This window comes from Malania oleifera, chromosome 1 (genome assembly GCF_029873635.1).
Source record: "Malania oleifera isolate guangnan ecotype guangnan chromosome 1, ASM2987363v1, whole genome shotgun sequence".
Taxonomy (NCBI): Eukaryota; Viridiplantae; Streptophyta; class Magnoliopsida; order Santalales; family Ximeniaceae; genus Malania; species Malania oleifera.
In genome coordinates this window covers 35,728,221-35,744,077 of record NC_080417.1, presented here as the reverse complement: position 1 = coordinate 35,744,077, position 15,857 = coordinate 35,728,221, and the positions used below count along the sequence as shown (strand labels likewise).

The 15,857-nt window shown below is 35.1% G+C and overlaps 1 protein-coding gene across 1 annotated transcript in view; it reads right to left on the bottom strand.

Moving 5' to 3' along the window:
- Positions 1–15,152, bottom strand: part of LOC131160499 (thioredoxin domain-containing protein PLP3B-like) — a 28,295-nt gene extending 13,143 nt beyond the window's left edge. Inside the window, exons 1-5 of the mRNA XM_058116265.1 lie at positions 14,410–15,152; positions 13,216–13,311; positions 6,560–6,634; positions 6,416–6,463; positions 6,170–6,312 (exon numbers count right to left, since the gene is read on the bottom strand). Of these exons, the coding sequence (XP_057972248.1) occupies positions 6,170–6,312; positions 6,416–6,463; positions 6,560–6,634; positions 13,216–13,299 (350 nt within the window). The 5' untranslated portion in view covers positions 13,300–13,311; positions 14,410–15,152. The remainder of the gene's footprint in view (positions 1–6,169; positions 6,313–6,415; positions 6,464–6,559; positions 6,635–13,215; positions 13,312–14,409) is intronic.
- Between the last annotated feature and the right edge of the window lie 705 nt (positions 15,153–15,857).

Sequence of the window (15,857 nt, the reverse complement as noted above, 5' to 3'; positions counted from 1 at the left end):
TTCTTCAAAAACCTTGACAATATCAAAGAACCTTATCCATCCCCTTGCCTCCTTCTCTTCTAGTATGCAAACCATCTTCATTACACCTTTGTTTGTAATCTTTTCTGGAGGTAAGAAACGACCAAAGTTGTTGGCTCTCAACCATTCGATGTTCTTAAAATCTTAGCCCAGGGACCCAATAATTTTTAAATAGGATGGCCCATACTTGTTCAGAAAGCCAGCTCCTTTCCTCTCTTGTTAGAAAGGTATGAAAGGTCTAATTCCAATGTTCCAAATTTTGAGAAATTCCCCATTGTCTGCAAATGAGAACCACTTATTACTTAACGAACAATTGATCTCTCCCATTCAAGAAATAATTTTTCCAATTTGAGGCAAACTCAAATTTTCAGGCTGTGAAGGACCTTCGCCTGCTGAAACATATCACTAGTCGGGTTTAGGGTTGCCTTCAACTGCTAAGTCTCACTCGTTGATATTATCAATCATTACTACACAATGGTGGTCAACGAGATGGTTAGAAGATGCTATGTATGATGTTGTTGCTGACGTTGCATGCTGGTGGAGGTCAAAACGACCAAGGAAGAGTTTCCACGAGAGAATACTGAAAAGCAGTTGGTGGTTGGCAAGATGGTCTGTTGATGCTATGTATGCTGTCATTGGTGGAGATCGAACACGCTCTTACGACCAAGTAAGATTTACAGTTAGAGAACACGAGTGATTGGTGAGGAAGTATTCTAGCAGTTGAAAAGGATTTCTGGTCGACATAAAAAAAAAGGAAGGTTTGGATGGTTGCTGTGGATAGAAGAGAAATAGGGTTAGGTTTCTGGGTTAGGGCAGCAATAGAAAGAAATTTCAAGTGATAGGGTTTAGGAAGAAGGTGAGAGAACAGGCTCACCATGCTCACTATCTAGACAATGGACAGGTTGGGAGAAAAAGCATCATGAATGATAAATTGATTTTTGCAAATTCTATTGCATCAAGAATTTGGGAGACAACTAAATTCTCTTGCATCTTCTAGAACCACAATAGATTGATTTTAGCCATGATTCTTCAATTCTTTTCGCAAAATTTTGAATTGGCATTGAGATATACTGACTAATCCTATAGGATCTTGTATTGTCAATGCGGATTGTGCTTTGAGGGCCTGCCAGCATTCAGATTGAGGAACAGCCAAACGTATCTCATATAGCCTAAGACTGGATATCTTTAATTGGCATGAATCATAAATTTCACACTAATCAATTATTTTCTAATGGCCCAAGCAACTACATCTATAAATCTACAACCATTGCCATGATCTTCATTTTTATAACCAATATTATTGCTTGTGGTGAAAGCCATGGGTCTTCCAAAACAATATGTCAATATGTATACTTCCGTCTAACTTGATAAAATCAACCCTCATAAACTTCTAAGTTGTGATACTTCAAGCAAATTATTAATTTATATTACAGTAAAATACTATATATATATATATATATATATATATATATATATATATATATATTAATGGTTATTCAGTCATTTAGCATTATTATTAATTGTTAAGTTTGGTTTGTAATAAATGTATGTTAGTAAGGGCATTCTGGTCATTACCATTGTACTTAACATATATATTATAAATAGAGGGAGAGACCTATCATGGAGTCTAGGTCTTCCATTTTACCCAATTATTCAACACAGTATGGAAGCATGATTCTCAAACCTAAACCCTAAGTGTTACCACCACCATCAAACTGAAGCCCAACACCCAAAATCCGCCGCATGTCTATCATCATAGAAGATTTTTCAGCGATACTATAACCCTAGAAAACAGCCAGCAGCAGCAGAAAGTCAGACCAGTCAGTGGAATTTCCTGGGCAAAACTGCCAGTTTGAGAACATACAAATCCACTATAGATTTGTCAAAACCAACACCATAGTCACCCAGAGACACTGCCGATCTGCCCCCCACTGAAACCTCACCTCCAAGCAGTGTCTCGTGCACCCTCATGCGCTGGACGAAGGCTGCCAGGGCCGACCCCATGCGCCAGCGCGTGAAGCCACTTTCAGGCATGGTTTTGACCCGAAATGATCCAACAGTGATCCAATCTCTCTGTTAAAACCTTTTTGGAGTTTTTCATGATTATTTTTGCCCAAAGATCTCACCTTTTTTAATTGCTCAAGTGCAGCACCCAAGAGATGGTTGTTTGATAATTCGTGAAGCAGTTTACAATGGTTATTGAGTTTATTGAGTCTGAAACACTGGGATTTGCTGTGTTTTTTTATTCAATGAACTAATTCCTTCCATGTATCAAAATATCAAGCTGTTGGTCATGTGTTTTGCTCAAAGATCCCATCTTTGTTTAACCATGCAGTCATGGTAATTCGCCAGTTGTTGTTCAGTGTTAGTAACAGTCATTGGTGACTTTCTTGGAGCAGTGACAATGCTCATAAGCTGTTTTTTGTGAGGTTATGGCAGTGTTAAATAAGTTGGTGATTTCTCCATGGTAGTTTCAATGGTTCACTTCTCCAATGGTTTCAGTGCTGTGAGTTGCTTTCGGGGGGCTGTCTCTGAGTTTCTTGGTGCTGTGACAGTCTTGCACTGATTTATTTGTGACTTGTTCTTGGTTGGTCACCTTGGTGGTAGTTCCAATTGTTCCAACAATTAATCTTATGGTCATCGACTCATTGGTATGAGTTTGTGAATGTTGGGAGGGAGTTTCAAATCCCAAAAGTATGGTTCCTTCACTAATCACTTGTTTGAGTGAACCACGTACTATGACTGTATCAGAGGAGTATTGAAGGTTTATACAGTATCAGTCATCTCAACAAGCATCTTCTCACATTGCTTCTTTTGCCCTGAAAAGTAATCCTACAGTTTGTATGTCATCTGGTATCCTTCCTACTAGTCCTTGGGTTATCGATCTTGCTGCCACTGACCAAATAATCTGTGCAACCAACTTCTTTTTAGATCTCCAATATCCTAAAATCTACCTTAAGCTACCCTTGCTGATCGGTCCACTATTGTTTTAAGGTGATAGGAATAGTAAATCCTACTCCTTCCATCTCTCTTTCGTCTGCTTTATATATTCCTAAATCTCATTTCAATCTCATTGTCAGTTAGTAAGGTTACAAGTCACTAAATTGTTCTGTCATATTATTTCCTGATTTTGTGGTTATTTAGGATCTGAAGACAAAAAATACAATTGGCACAAGATGTGCAGCTCGTGAACTTTACTACTTTGAGTCGCCTTTTCCGCCCATTGCTTGCATAGTCGCAGCTATACCACTTCAAATCCATTGTCGCCTTGATCATTCGTCCTTGGACAAGTTGAAATAGCTAATTCAGTTCTGTGTCTAATCTTGAGTGTGAGTCTTGTCAATTGGGCAAGCATCATCATGTTCCCTTTGCTTTCCGGGTCAACAAACGAGTGGTTAGTCCTCTCATGTTAGTCCATTCCAATATTTGAGGCCCTAGTCGTGTCACATCAAAGTTGGGGTGTCGGTACTTTGTTACACTTGTTGATGACTACTTTAGGGTGACTTGATATTCAATGAAAGATTGTTCCGAATTGTTTGATATCTTTTGTGCCTTTTGTCCCAAATAAAAACTCAATTTGATATGACAGTCAAGGCACTTCATAGTGATACTACCAAAAAGTACTTCAATACCCAATTCAATACTTATATGACTAGCTCTTATATGATCCACAACAAAATGGGGTTGCAGAGCATAAAAACATCAATATTCTTGAAGTTAGTCATACTTCAAGAATGTCCTCAATTTTTTGGGGTGATGTTGTGCTCACAGCTTGCTCCCTCATCAACAAATGTCACTCTCTCTCCTTGCCAGTAAAATCCCATATTAAGTTATCTTCCCTAAGGCTCCTTTGTTCTCCCTTCCTCCTCGTATATTCGGTTGTGTGTCTTCATCCAATTTGGGTCCCTCTCGTCGCTTGGATCATCCCAATTTGTAGGAATACACACAGCGACTCAAAGGAGAAGTGCCTCCTCCATCTTGTGCCTCTAGTTCCCTTGTCGAATGATCTTATTTCCCATGATGTTGATCCTCCTACAATTGTTCAAAAAGGTAAACGCACTTATACCCAACATCCAATCTCTAATTTTGTTTGTTATGATTTTTTGTCATCCTTTTATTACTATTTTGTTAGTACTCTGTTTTCATTGCACTTCCAAAATCTGTTTTTGAAGCCCTATCCCATTCTAGGTGGACAGCAATGGTTGAAGAGATGCGTGCACTACATGATAATGATACTTGGGATTTGGTACCTCTTCCTCCTAATAAGTCTATGGTTGGTTGTCGCTAGGTCTACACTGTAAAAGTCAATCCTGATGATTTTGTGGCTCGTTTGAATGTCCTCCTTGTTGCTAAAGGGTATACTCAGGCATATGGTTTGGATTTTTTGGGCACATTCTCTCTGATTGCTAAACTTGCCTCAATACTTTTGTTCATTTCTTTAGCCACCACTTGTCATTGGCCTCCACATTAGTTAGATGTGAAGAATGCTTTCCTATAGGGTGATCTTCATGAGGGGGTGGTATTTATGGAACAACGACCTGGGTTTGTTGCTCAAGCGGAATCAAGCTCAGTATGTTGACTTAAGAAATCATTGTATGGATTAAAACAATCTACAAGGGCATGGTTTGGCCGTTTAAGTGTTGTAGTACTTGAGTTTGGCCTTCATCAATGTGCAGTAGATCACTCTGTTTTTTATCATCATACTCCATCTGGCAGGACTTTGCTTATTGTGTATGTGGATGACATTGTGATCATTGTTGATGATGATCGAGGCATCCAAGACCTAAAGTTTTTCCTGCAAAGTAAGTTTCAAACCAAGGACTTGGGACCATTGAAGTACTTGGGCATAGAAGTATCGAGATCTCGTATAGGAATTGTATTGTCACAAAGAAAGTATGTTCTTGATCTTTTAGATGAGACGGAGCTGTTAGGATACAAACATGTTGATACACCCATGGATCCGAATAGGAAGATAGTGCCAGATATGGGTGATTTTTTGCCTAACCCAAGTCGGTATAGGATACTTGTTGGGAAGTTGAATTATCTCAGAGTCACCCAACTAGATATATCCTTCACAACAAGTGTTGTGAGTCAGTTTTTCAATTCCCCTAGAACAAGTCACTAGTATGTAGTAATTCACATTTTGAGATATCTCAAAGGCGCACCAAGGAGAGGTCTCTTATATCAGGATCGGGGTCACGCTCATATTTAGGGATATACAGATGCAGATTGGGTCAAGTCACCTTTGCACCAAAGATCCACAACCGGGTATTGTATCTTTGTCGGTGGTAATTTGGTGTCTAGGAAAATAAGAAACAAACTATGGCGGCCAGGTCGAGTGTTGAATCATAATACAAGGCTATGGCGCACACTACATGTGAACTTATGTAGTTGAAGAACATGTTAAAAGAACTAGGTTTTCCACATTCTCAGTCTATGGATTTGATGTGTGATAATCGAGTCGCTACTCATATTGCCTCCAACCCTGTCTTTCATAAGCGGACAAAGCACATTGAAGTTGATTGCCATTTTATTTGAGGGAAACTTGTACACAAGCTCATTAGAACCACTCATGTGAAGACTGTATCCATCTTGCTTAGTTTGTCTTATCATGATGATCATCATAGATCCTTAAGCCATTAAGCATCCAGCCATCCATCTCAATCTCCTCAAGATTGAGGGTTTGATGAAGGAAATTCAAGCACATGCCCACAACAAACACCGAACATATCATTCATGTAATTAACTAATACAACCACCTAAACGAGAACTAGTAACCTCCCTCTACTTGTACAAACAAAACCACAAACACAGAGTTTAGTCAAACTTCTAAAATTTAGTTGTGTTCCTCTGTCTTTTGTCTATTTAGCACTACTTTTTATTATTAGTCAACAACTCAGGTCTCAAGGTAAATGGAAAGTTGGGGGGTACAGCATAAAAAATTCAACAAATTGGTAGAACCATCTATTATATATATTGGACATTAAAACTCAATTAAATCTGAAACTATTAAGCACAATGGGTCCATGCATATGAAAACAGACCTTTGACAAAAAAGAAAAAATAGAACTAAAAGCTAAAGATATTATTAAAATCTGTGTTTGTGCACGTGCGCATGAGAGAGAGAGAGAGAGAGAATGAAAAAGTTTACTTGCAACGGTAAAATTCCCGATGATGGAAGTGACAAATCACTTTTTCACTCCCAGTGACTTCACCCAAAAAGTCGCCCTCTGTTACTTCTCTGTACTCTCCATGCCCTTGCTTCTTTAATGCTTGTCGTTTCTCAACTTCTTTCTGTTCAATTAAAATCCTACCTTATGGTTTATATGGAAAACTTAAATTTTATATTAAATGATAAACTGCAGATGGGAACATCTAGAAATCTTCAGTTTCTGACCTTCAGGGCCGCAATCCTTTCTGCGTGCAATTTTTCCAGTTCAGGGTCCTGGCATGAACCAAATGCAATTAAAATCACATGACGGAAAAAAAATAAATAAATTAATAAATAATCCATAAAAGCAATCTCAAAGCACTAATTTACCTCCAGCAACTCATCCAGATCAACCTCCTGATTAGTTGAAGCGGATGCTTGTGTCTTCTCTTGAGTTAGCAATTCCTGTTAAGATCGACAAACAGAACGATGGAACACCACACAAGTTGCATAAAGATACAGGTTGCTAGTTGCTACAAGCTGAAAAAATTAATAATTTTAATGTAAATTGCAGCCTACAGATTGTTGCAGCACAAGGAAATATTTAACTAAATTATACCAACATTAACCATTATACAGAACCTTTTAAAAGCGTAAAACATCATGAAAAAATATTTTTTTTTCCTTTGTTTTAATCCCAAAGAAAAGTATACCATTGCCAAAAATTTATCTAATGAACTCCATTTTAAGTAAGTTTTTAGCTAAAGACAAAAGATGTTCCAAGATTGTAAAAAGTGACTTCGAACACTTGAGATGGGTTGTCACTTATTTCCAAAAAATGGGGTGTTTAACACATCATTCAACCCATACCAGATCATCAAAAACATTAAGAAACAAACCTCAGCCAACATCCTAATTCCATTTTTTTGTTAGAACAAATGGAGTTTAGTGACTGACAGGTAGTAATTAGTGACCCAGCCACAAAACCAGAAAAGGTAACCAGTGATTAATATCAAGAAGCCATATTCTTACACTTCAGAATTTTGTAAAGGTTTCTAGCCTGAGGATTTTGATATGGGTAAGAATGGGTTGCGACTTTTAATTAGAAGTTGGCTAGGGTTTCTGAGCATGCTTCATTAGTTGGCTGAACGATTCAGAGTTGGTCTTTAACTTAAAAATCTTAAGGGTTCTTCAAGGATGAAATTCTCGGTCTTCACATTTTGGGATCCTATAGTTGCTAAGGGATCATTTTGAACCACTTATGAAGAAGCATTTTTTTTTCCTGAAAAAGAGTTGAATTAAAAAAAGAGAACACTGAAAATCATAAGTGCTGTTCGGTTGTATGTAAAAATAAAAGTTTACCATAAGTGTAATAAAATAACAAGTGTTAGATATTCATTCTTATTATAAGTGTTGTATGAATCTATATTATTATTATAGTATAAATCAGTGTTTTAAAGGACTCAATTGAGGCTCGCCTCAAGGCAAGGCATGCCTAAAACACCTTGACGCTCAATCAAAAATACCAAATTCCAAAAAGGCTAACGCATTACATGCCGAGGCTTATGCATTTTTACCAAAAAAAAAACATGCCTTTTGCTCCTTTTTAGTTAAGGCTCACACATTTTGGGTGTGTGATTTTCAAGTTAGGATTGGCTATAAAATTTTAACTACATGTTTGTATAAAAGGAATGTCATAATATGAGTTTATTTCTAAAACTCTTGAACCTCAACCTTTCCAAAATAACTGAGAGTTGTATCTTACATCATGAAAATATTTTGAATTTTGTAATAGTATTGCTATCTCCTGTCATGATTTATGTCATGTATTCAAGTTAGCAATTTTTGAATGGCCAACTAGTTATTTTGCAAAGTACATCTAGCTTTTCTTTTTTACATTATATTTGTGATTTTTTAAATTTTACTTTGTTTTAAATATATATAATTTATTTAACATATTTTTATCTAAAAAAAAAATTCTCAAAAAGGCTTACGCCTCGCCTCTTAAGGATTAAAACATCTCACCTTACGCCTTTGCCTTTTAAGACATTGCTATAAATAATATTATTATAGGTGCTTAGCATAATACATATATCAAAATTTTAATTTATGTTAACAAAGTTGTTAAGATTTTACAATTCACGATTCGATTCATACAATTTGTATCAATTCCATACCAAATCAATTAGAATCTTACTAGTGATCTAAAAACAAATATATCTTTGCCAAATCTATCAATTCAACTTGTGAATCTAACAAATCGATCTGAACTCATTGATTCACACGATTCTAGACCTATCATATATTGACAGACTTGACTAGTATTGCTTTTATTTTTAAATACAATTACCTTCCATCCTCGTCTATGTCATTTTTGTGCTAAAGAAATGAGAGAAAATAGAATTTTTGGTCTTATGTTGCTCACAAAACCATTCTTCACTCTTGGAAGAGTATAATTTTTTGTAATTGAGAAGAAGAGGAAGAACACTCACTGGCTAAGGTGGTACCCATGTTTCATTGTTTTTTTTTTTAAAGATTTAAAAGCTGCTTTTGTTCAATTATTATCATTGTTTAAGTTAATTGTATCTTTTCTTTTTAATTCGAAAAAGAATATGCATGAAATATTTTTTCTTTAATTGTTGATAACCACCAAAGTTCAGTTTTTTATTATTTTTTCTTGTCCCATCCCTTGAACAGCATAAAGTTCATTTTTCTATTACTATTTCTCAACTCATTGCCTTACTTTTCACTTGTTTAGGGAAAGCATACACATGAAACATATTTTTTTTATTGTTAAAACTTAAATGTATTTTACTATTGTGTCGCTTGTTTGTATATCAATATATCTGGAAATTTCTACTGAATCTTATGATTCAATTCAATACTCGATTCCCAAAATTGGAAGTTCAATTCACAATTCATATCTCAATTTGACAGCTATGATGTTAATGATAATCTTAGCAATTAAATTCATATATTTAATTGATATTACGCTATTTAATTTAATTCATCATGTTTTAAATTAACAATAAAATCCATGCTCGGAGAAAAGAGGGGCTTTCTCAAAGGGACTTCGAAGATCCTTCCATGTCGAAGTCCCTTCTTTCTTGTGCAAATCCGAAAATCAAAGAGAGCCCACCCCCCGCCCCCCCAAAAAAAAAAATCTCCAATATGAAAATCAAAAGAACTCACACACTCCAATAGCCCTCTCGCCTCCCCCCCCCCCCGGGGAAAATATTATTTTGATTCAAGATTGTCTTTCTTGTTGGGATGGCAAGCAAGTTAGAGGGGATTATGAAGGACTTTCATAGGTTGGATGTGGAGGAGAGCAGATATCACTTAGTTGGAAGGTAGCTTGTAGGTCTAAGACTAATAGTAGATTTGGTCTTGGTAATTTTGCCTAGTCCAAACCCTAAATCAAATTCAGATTCCACTAAATGCCTCACCAGATGATGTAGCGCACCTTCTCATGTCAAAGAAAGCTTCAACTATCTCTTTTTCAGACATTGATCTCCCTACAAGGGAGCTACCTGTGAGGCCTTTGCATACGAAAGGATGGGTTATGGGCCCTCTAATCTTACCACTTGCCAAATTTTTAGAGCTTATGATGAGTTTATAATACCTGACAGGAGGTGTTTGGTGTTTTGTGTTTGGGTATTTAGGTTGACCCAGTCAGCTTAGATTTTAGATCCTGAATGTTTAATCCTTCCAATAAATTTGTTTCATAAACCTTTGGTTGATAATGTGGTGAGGGGTCTCTCCTTTTCAAGTAAAGTTGATGTTATGTTGACATATGTTGTTGAAACTGCCAGTCACTCAGCATTGACAAACTAGTTTTGGAGATCAAACATGAGGACTTTAATGTTCACTTGAATGGCTTTATTTGTCAGCAGGTCTAACAGATAAATCTTGTTTTGCCTCGTAGGCATTAAATGCCTTCTTATTCGCATAGTGGTTTGGTGGTTACAAAAATGTTCCAACCTCTAAGTCATATGCTGGGATTAGGCCTCAAATGTTACCAGTTGGGTTATGGGCCCTCTTATCTTACTCCTTGCCAGATTGTTAGAGCTTATGATAAGTTGATAACTGATGGGAGGTGTTTGGCGTTTTGTGTTTGGTAATTTAAGTTGACCAAGTCAAGTTCCCTATAGATTTTAGATCTTGAATGTTTAGACCTTCCAATTGATTTATTTCACAAACCTTAGGTTCATAATGTGGTAAGGGGTCTCTCCTTTTCATGGTTTTAAATAATGGTCGCGACCATTACGTAACTTCGTTAGGTAACGATTTTTTGGGTTTCCAATCCGTTACACGCCGCGAAGTCGGTGAGAAGAAAAATCACGGCCCCTATGGACCACGACCGTAACTTAAAGGCTGCTACAGCAGTTACAAAACCGCTATAGGACTGTTATGCCCAAAAAAAATTTATTTTATTTTTTACTTTTTCTTCTCATTTTTGCCCCCCCCCCCCCCTCCCTTTTTTCCATAAATCATTCTCAATATACTATGTAGCAAGAGAGGAAAAAGATTATAATGAGGATGATAATGATACAAAATTTACTACTTTTTAAAATACTCATAGGAGATGCATTAATTAACAATTTGAAAATATTAACTTGTTAGGAAAATATTTTATTTTGGTAAAATTAACAATTTGATATTTATGTTCTATATTTTTCAACTTCAACCTCCTTTTCTTTTCTAGTCATTGTCTATTTGTATTATTCGTATAATTGTATGTCTTATGTGTTTAATAAATTAATGGAATGAATAATGTATTTTATTTATCATGCATAAGAATAATGATAAAGTATAAATACATAAACACATGTAATTTTTCAAAATACACTAAAACTTTTTTTATAAGAAGGGTTAAAAGCTTAAAACATGCAAATACTTTGCACAAGGTTGTGCATGCTTGAAAAAAATTCACAAATGTCACACTCACTTTCAATTATGTAACACCTGCTACTCCCGCTTATGATTACACCCGTTACCGTTACGTTACGCTATCCGCTACCGCTATTTATAACCATGCTCCTTTTCAAGTAAAGTTTATGTTTCTTCACGAGATGTTGACACTTGTGTTGACACTAACAATCATTCAGCATTGACGAACTAGTTTTGGAGATCAAACATGAAAATTTTAATGTTCACTTATTTTTCAATAGGTCTAACAAATAAATCTTGTTTTTCCTTGTAGAGATTATACACCTTCTTTAGCATAGTGGTTTGGTAGTTACAAATATGTTCCAACCACAGAGTCACAGGCTAGGAGTAGGCCTCAAACATTACCAATAGACCATTGTGGAGTTTATTGCACTTACGAGCTCAAAGCCCCATTGGTATGATTCTAAGTCAAAGAACTAGGGCAGGGTGGTCGTTACAAGGCAGGAGAGGTTGTTGGAAAAGGAGCATCTGGTACCTTATTTATATCATAAACACCCTGATTACTTTGATGTCATTTCAGGAAAAGTAAAGAAGATTTATCTATTTGATGTTTTTATTTTTTGTAATTATAATTGCTTGTTTAGAACAAGTAATTTTTTGCATGATTTAGAAATAAAAAAGTGAAACTAGGAGAAAGAGGATTGGGTAAGAAGAAAGATAAAGAGACGAGAAGGAAAAAATACAAAGAGAAATATGGGGGGATAGAAAAAGTAAGAAGAAGAAAAAGAATGGAAGCGAAGAACAGAAACATAAAAAAGTCGAGAAGTGACATGAGGAGAGGGATATGGAGAGAGAAGAAACAGAGGAGAGAGAAAATAATCCATAATTGGGTTTATATGGACTCTTTTGCATACCTATTTTAGAGGATTTGGAAGCAGTAAGAGTGCTAATGGATTGTTGAATTGTGCTGCATTCGCATTTTTTCTAGGGCATTTGGTGTTCTTCTCTTTTATGTTTTAGGAGGATATCTAGTCTTCCAAACAGTGTCTTTTTGCCCCCTTAATGAAATTCCTTCTTTCATCGGGAAAAAAAATAATAGTGGTTCCCTACAAAGAAGAGTGATGACAATGCTTTGAAAATCTACACAAAACAACTGAATATTTGAAATATCATTACATGTATACAAACTAAATTAGCATTTCCTAATACAAAAACAGTATTTCAAATTTCCAGGCTATTATTTGGTGCATTTGGTTGGAAAGAAATGCCATAATCTTTAAAGGTGTTGCCACTTCCAGTGATAAGCTTTGGAGCAATGGTCTTTTTGGCGTCACTTTGGCGTTCGGCAAGGAGTATTCTGCCATGTTTCTTTGGATGAATTGCAGCAGGATTGGCTGATTTTATTTTATTGACTTGTCTTGTATTTACTTTTTGCTTAGTGAGACTTAAGGCTTGGTTTTTTTGTTGTTTTTGTTGTATATCTTCTTCTATCTGGTTTTTTTCTTTTTCTTTTTTTTCTGTTTTCTCTATTGTAATCTTTCTTTCTTCCTTTAGTAGAATTCTTCGTTTCTAAAAATAAAAAAAATTTAAAAAAATAATAATATTCAAATCAACTTCATCTATCTATAACATAAAAATGACACTACAAATGTTCGTTTTTGACACCTTTAATGTGTTACACTGTTACCCACGATGTCTTTCCCACTTCACCCATATTAAAATGCCAGATCCATTTGTTGAATTACATAACAAAAGCAGATCTGTCAGAAATTCCTGAGATAGCAAAATCTTTTGATGAACTAGTAAAGTCCCTACTAAGATTCAAGAAACAAAGGCAGTGGATGTAATACATATGTATACATACATAAAAAAATAAATAAATAAATATATATATATGCAATACCCTGTGTCAAAAGCCCTAGCCCAAGAACATGTTGGACAACCTCTAAATGCTTTTTTTATTTGTAATCAAACTCTAAAATGCTTTATGTTACTCATTAGTTGCCTACTTGGGTTGCCAAGCTTGCCTATAATACAAGTCTTCCCTTCACAACCAATGTTAAATGCAGAATTGGGGTATCACAATATATTTATCATAAATATATAGTTGTGATACACACACAAAGAATATCAAAGAGAGAAACAAAAGGGCGCACCTTTTGATAATCACGAGCAGCTGCAGCCATGACATTTCCAAATGCTAAATTAGATAGTTTTGATCGAACTGAATCAGGATCCATCTCTCTATGTGTCTGAACAAAAATAATAGGATATGGCAGAATAACCTCAAATAAATCAAGTAAACAATAAGATCTCACAATAGCTATATTTTCCCAAAAATATAAGAGGAACAAATGAACTTATTTTATATAAAATTCCATTAATAATCATCAAGTTAATGAAGTTTCATGACATGTACTCACTAGTTCTTCGGGTTCAGGAAATCATTGATGAATGATGATTCCAGAAATGGGAGTTGGAAGTTTTTCATGCATGCATTTGGTTCATCCCAAGAATCCTACATGGTAGGCATCTTGGATTTCCTATGAATTCATTATGTCCATGAAACATTCCCATTTATTTTTTCCATAATTAGAATCCCAGAATGGCATCTCATTCCAAGGAATAGGATTCTTGAGCAGGTAATATCCTAAACCAGGTGGGTATTAAAAGTCAATTAAATGAATGAATTAACATATATAAAAACACTTACAAAAATTTTTTTGAAGGAAAAGTACTTGCAAGTCGGGGTCCCAGGGAATAAAGGATAATCAACAAAGTTCGAGGGTACATTTCAAATTTGAATATACACTGGTCTGATATACCCCAGTTCTGAGTCCTGAACACCCTTACGCCTTTCCATTAAAAATATAGCTTGAATTAACTTTAAGAACTAAAATGCCTCGTAAATATCAAAGCCTGATAACTTGCAATACTTGCTGCCTCTGGGGCAACAGCGGCATAGAATTTGAGGCTTAGATTTGGATCCATACAAAATAGCATTTTGTTCAAAATCAACATAATTACAAAGCCAAGTTTCAAACTTCAAGCTCCCAACGCAACATTAGAAACTTTTGCAACCTCTCATTTTCAGATCAGAATTAACCGAAGCTAAATCAAGGTGGGAGAGAAAAAAGGAGTAAGAAACAGCCAGTTCAACAAATGTGGTCGTAATTGCCATAAAACAACAGAATCTCAACCGTATTCGTTATGTAAAAACGGAAATATAACTCCTAAATTGTTCTTTCGCGAGAGAGACCATGAGAGTGCACACAATCACGGCATAAGAGAAGATTTGAGACAAGAATGAAATGATGCCGACTGTAAAGTGGGATGGGAAAACTCTTTACCTTGATTCTTCCGGACGGTGTGGCTGAATTTAGGAGCCTGGCAGTATGGATCTGGAATCAAAGGCAATCACTTGGTTGCTGCGTTCCACCAGAACAGCCTCCTCTTCGTGCAGTTAAACTAGCGGAACGGGAAGAGAAACACACAGCCCTAGCAGCGTTTGGCCCGCCCTCAGCAGCGGAGGAGGAGATGGTGTCGGATTGGGAGGAGAACCGTAGCTAGGGTTTGAGATTTGAACTTGAGAGGGACTAGGAATTCGAACGAGAGGGATGTTTGATCCTTGAGTCGGATTTCACCTTCTTCTTCTTTTTTGGAATTTTGTTATTAATTGAGGGTTATAATCATCTACAAGGAATCAATAACTAGCATATAATGCCATAGTTGAGACAGCCATCGCAAAGGGGACGAAGATTTGCCTCCTTCGAAATGCTCAATTCGGACTCAGATCGAGGTCTCGCAAATTCCGGACGAATTTGTAAAACCCAATGGAAGGGTAGCGATTCAAACTCGCAAGCAATTGCTTCCTAGCAATAGATTCGATCAAATCAAAGAATGAAAGATGCCGTAGAAATGAAGAAAAGCAAAGGAAAATCAGGCCTGTTCGTAGAAGGAACCGAACCTACAGCATTTAGTTTTTGGACCCAGAAACTTAAGGAAAATCTCAGAGGGAAAATGATTTTAAAACCGGACCAAAACCAACCCGTTGAAACCACAGTGTTAGTCGGATCGATCGAACTATAGGGTCAAACGTAACATCATCGTAGATATATATATATCGTCTGATTTGCTGAATAAAATTAAAATAAAATAAAAAATCAAGCAAGAAATAAAATCAAAATAATAATAAAATCATTTTTGAAATATAATTACTCCATTTTGTTTAGTAATATGCAATGATCATAGGATTTTAGTTTAAATTTCTTTCCATATTTGACATTCTTTAATGGTTTTTATAATAAAATTAAAATAAGTCATTTTCTATAAAAACTCCTAAATCATAATTATTTAATTTTTATTAATTTTTTTATTTTATATAATATTTTTGTGTGTTAATATTATTTTTTGATTGTTGTTATTATTAGTTTTTGTTTTTCATACTCCTTAAAATACTAATAATATTTTCCTTTTTATTATTACTGTTCTATTTGTTATTATTATTTTAATGGTAATAAATATTATCATCATTGTAATTATTAGTACTATTATATTTTTTTCACTATTTTTTAGAATAATTATTGTCCTTAAATATATAATAATTACTATTTTTTTTCACTTATTAATATCGTTCTTGTTGTTACTATTATTTTAATAGAAATAAATATTATTATTATTTGTTGTTGTTATTATTATTATTATTGTAATTATTATTTTTTGTTATTATTTTTATAATAATAATAATAACAATTAATATTACTATTTGTTGTTGTTGATGTTTGATTATTAGTTTTTA